The following is a 4,333-nucleotide window of genomic DNA, read 5'->3' as shown; positions in this document are numbered from 1 at the left end:
TTACGATGAGTTATAATAATAAATGTGGCATTACCTTTTTTTAAAACTTATTTACCTTTTTTATTTGCATTTTCAGGTGTGCTGTTGATATTCAATATTTTGATCTTGGACTTAATTTGTATGAAGAATATCCACATTTGTCGAAGTATAAGTAAGTAACTCAAATCTGAAACAAGAACACTTGTGTATGAATTAGAAATAATGTATTTTATTGAACATATGAAGATGCAAGGCTCAGTGGTTAGAGCGTCAGGCTCACAATCATGAGGTAGTGAGTTTGATTCCTGGACTGGGCTGTGTGTGTATGTTTTTGAGCAATACACTTTATTTCACGTTGCTCCAGATCACTCAGCTGTAGAAATGAGTTGACGTCACTGGTGCCAAGCTGTATCGGCTTTTGCTTTTCCCTTGGATAACATCAGTGGTGTGGCGAGGTGGAGGCTCGTTTGCATGGGTGACTGCTGATCTTCCATAAATAACCTTACCTGAACTTGTGCCTAGGAGGGCAGCTTTCTAGGTGCCTTGGCCTTAGAGTCTTTTGGATCAAGACAAAGATCCAGTCTTTCATTGACTTCTTGAAGGACTCCACCTCATCAGTCTATTGTGGTTCAAAGAGATGTCAAAATGTTGACGGCTTCACTTATCTCAGCAGTGAGATTCATAGAAGCATAAGCTGCGAGCCTGAAGTCCTAAAAAGACTTGGACAAGATGGTGCAGTTGTGGAATCATTGGACAAGGTTGTATGGCGCTATTGATATCTGTGCTGGAGGACAAAGGTTCGGGTCTTTCGGTTTCTGGGCCTCCGTATTCTGCTCTATAGCTGTGAGACTTGGACACTGTCTGAGGCCCTTAGGAACTGCCTAAACTCCTTTGGTAACAGGATGCTTTGCAGGATTATGGGTTACCATTGGTTGGATTTCATATCCACCGAATGACTTTGCTTAGAAACTTTGAAATATCCTGTTACTTGTATGATTTGAGAGCACCAGCTCGGACTTTTTGGCCATGTTGCTCAATTTTCTGAGTCGGACCCTGCTTACTGTGTTCTCTTCACTGAGCATTTGACTGGGTTGGTGACTTGTGTTGGTTGATTACATGCCACATGGTCCCTCATGGCAGATGAGGAAGTATCTTGGAGACACTGACTGACAGGGATTCTTCTCAACTGGTCAGGTGGGTGGACCGGGGAATATACCGACAAATGGTGAATGCAGCATTGTTCTGCAGTGGTGCTTTCCTACACATCTGACCTGACCTGCCAAACATTCCAGACATTTCTTTTGCTTTGTCTCTCTAAAACAACAATGCACAGGCAAATACAACACTCACATTGACAACAGTGCACTAAGCAACACAGTGATACACAACACAATGCAACACCACACTCATTCTAACACACCAATCATGGACGAGTTGGCATGATCACGTGACCAGAGATTAATAAACAGTGGTATAGCTATGAACTAATAAACAAGTCTTGGAATGCAAAGCGCCATGAGAGTCACAGAGCTGGAATGAAGCACATATGGTCGTGATACCACTAGCAGCTGTAATACATGGCACTGCAATACAGCACTTCAAATCCATGAAGTAAATGACTTTCTTCCTCACCCTCTGAGACACTTCCTACCCCAAACCCCAAAAGGACCCCCTCCCTGGTTAGGAACTGCTGCTCTAAACAATAATAATATTTGTTCACCTTTGTTTTTTGTTTTTAAATTATATCTTCACAGTAAAAGGACTGAAACAAGTTCACAGTTATAATTAGATTTATAATGTATGAGAATCTTTCATCTTTTACTTATTTCAGTGATTGGACTCTGGCCATTCTGTGGCTGGAGCCTGCCTTGAAGTGTTTTGGGCAAATTAACCCTAATACTTATTTCTCTTTTTAAGTCTGTTGGTCTCCTTTTGCTGAACCGTTAAGTTATGGGGATGCAAATCAACCAACACCAGTTGTCAAGCCTTGCAGATTGAGGACAAACACTGATACACGTATGTGTGTACACACACACACACATATATGATGGGCTTTCACATAGTTTCCCTCCACCAAATTCACTCACAAGGCATTGGTGGGCCTGGAGCAATAGTAGAAAACATTTGCCTCAAAGTACCACATATTAGGACTGAACCAGAAACCATGTGGTTGCAAAGCATTTATCTTAACCACATAACTATGCTGGAGCACATATATATAAATTTTTAATATTTATGTAAAGAAAAAGATCTATGGAGGTAACTAAATTATTAATACTGCCTGAATACACTTTTATGGTAAGATAATTATCATCAGAGGCACATGTGTGGCTGTAAGAAGATTGCTTCCCAACCACATAGTTTTGGGTTCAGTTCCACTGTGTGGCACCTTGGGCAAGTGTCTTCTATTATAGCCTTAGGTTGATCAAAGCCTTGTGAATGGATTTGATAGATGGAAACTGAAAGAAGCCTATCGTATATATATATATATATATATATATATATATATATATATGTGTGTGTGTGTGTATCTGTGTGTGTGTGTGTGTGTGTGTATCTATGTATGTCTTTGTATGTGTTTGTACTCCACTAGCAGTTGACAACTCTTGTTGGTTTGTTTATGTCCCCATAGCTTAGCAGTTTTCAAAAGAGACCAGTAGAGTAAGTATTAGACTTGAAAAAACAAATAAGTGCTGGGGTTAATTCATTTGATGAAACCCTTCAAGGTGGTGCTTCTACATACATACATGCATCCATATCAGGCTTCTCTTAGTTTCCATCTACTGAATCCACTGAGATGGATTTGGTATAGCCTGAGGCTATAGCAAAAGACACTTGTTCAAAGTACCATGTAGTGGAATTGAACCTAGAACCATGTGGTTGGGAAGCAAACTTTTTAGTGCACAGCCATGCCTAGGCCTATAGTCAGTATCTAAAATAAAACCTCTGTGGGAGAATCTGTGTGTGGAGCTGGGGAAAGAGCTTAAATGTAATCACTTGATGTGCTAAAGAAGCAGCCAAATATCTCTTTACTCTTTTACTTGTTTCAGTCATTTGACTGCGGCCATGCTGGAGCACTGCCTTTAGTCGAGCAAATCGACCCCAGGACTTATTCTTTGGATGCCTAGTACTTATTCTATCGGTCTCTTTTTGCCGAACCGCTAAGTTATGGGGACGTAAACACACCACCACCGGTTGTCAAGCGATGTTGGAGGGACAAACACACACACAAACATATACACACACATACATACATACGCATATATATATATATATATATATATATATATACACACACATACATATATATATATATATACACATACATATATACGACGGGCTTCTTCAAGTTTCCGTCTACCAAATCCACTCACAAGGCTTTGGTCGGCCCGAGGCTATAGTAGAAGTCACTTGCCCAAGGTGCCAAGCAGTGGGACTGAACTCGGAACCATGTGGTTGGTAAGCAAGCTACTTACCACACAGCCACTTCTAACAAATTAAAAAGAAACCCAAGAAACAAAATGGCAACTATAATTTTTAAGTCATGTATAGTTGGACATTACGACCCACAATAAAAGGATGACTTTGGTTAGAAATCAGTTCAGTCAGTTACATTTGGGATGTCAGTCTGCTGAAAAGAGCTGACAATTACCTACCAACACCAACAACAATAGCATTTATGACCTCTCAGTTTCTTGAAATGTATAACTTTATAAGCTACTTGTTTTTCTGTCAGATTAATTATTTTTTTTATTGGTCCTATTTTCTGTCTGTTGTATAGAGGCTTATCTCACCGTGAATCAGTGCTGACACAGTGGTATGTGGAGAGGGCTTGTGAGATTGAATTAGAATCTCGGATGGTTGATAACTCTGTGGAACTCATTAAAATTGGAATTGAGCGAGGTGTTGCAGTAAGTGAATTATTGTGCATCTTTTTCATTTTTTTATCTTTTACTTGTTTCAGTCATTAGACTATAGCCAGGCTGGGGCACAACATTGAAGGATTTTTAGTCAAATGAATTGATCCCGGTACTTATTTTTTTTTTTTGTTAAGCCTGATACTTATTCTATCATCCTCTTTTGTTGAACTGCTAAGTTACAGGGACATAAACACACCAGCACCATTTGCCAAGCAGTGATGGAGGACACACACACACACACACTCACACACACACGCGCGCGCGTGATAGGCTTTTTTCAGTTCCCATCTACCAAATCCACTCACAAGGCCTTTGGTTGCTTCAAGGCTATAGTATAGGACACTTGCCGAAGGTGCCCTACAATGGGGCTGAACCCGGAACCATGTGGTTGGGAAGGAATCTTTTTACCATACAGTCATGCCTGTGCTTTGGGG

At 40.2% G+C, this 4,333-nt stretch overlaps 1 protein-coding gene across 1 annotated transcript in view; it reads left to right on the top strand.

Moving 5' to 3' along the window:
• LOC106878217 (NBAS subunit of NRZ tethering complex) overlaps window positions 1-4,333 on the top strand; it is a 132,994-nt gene that overhangs the window by 55,147 nt on the left and 73,514 nt on the right. The window contains exons 24-25 of the mRNA XM_014927365.2: window positions 77-151; window positions 3,761-3,890. Of these exons, the coding sequence (XP_014782851.1) occupies window positions 77-151; window positions 3,761-3,890 (205 nt within the window). The remainder of the gene's footprint in view (window positions 1-76; window positions 152-3,760; window positions 3,891-4,333) is intronic.

Source organism: Octopus bimaculoides, chromosome 15 (genome assembly GCF_001194135.2).
Source record: "Octopus bimaculoides isolate UCB-OBI-ISO-001 chromosome 15, ASM119413v2, whole genome shotgun sequence".
Lineage (NCBI taxonomy): Eukaryota > Metazoa > Mollusca > Cephalopoda > Octopoda > Octopodidae > Octopus > Octopus bimaculoides.
Note: the sequence above shows the minus strand (reverse complement) of the source record. Positions and strands in the feature narration are given on the sequence as shown.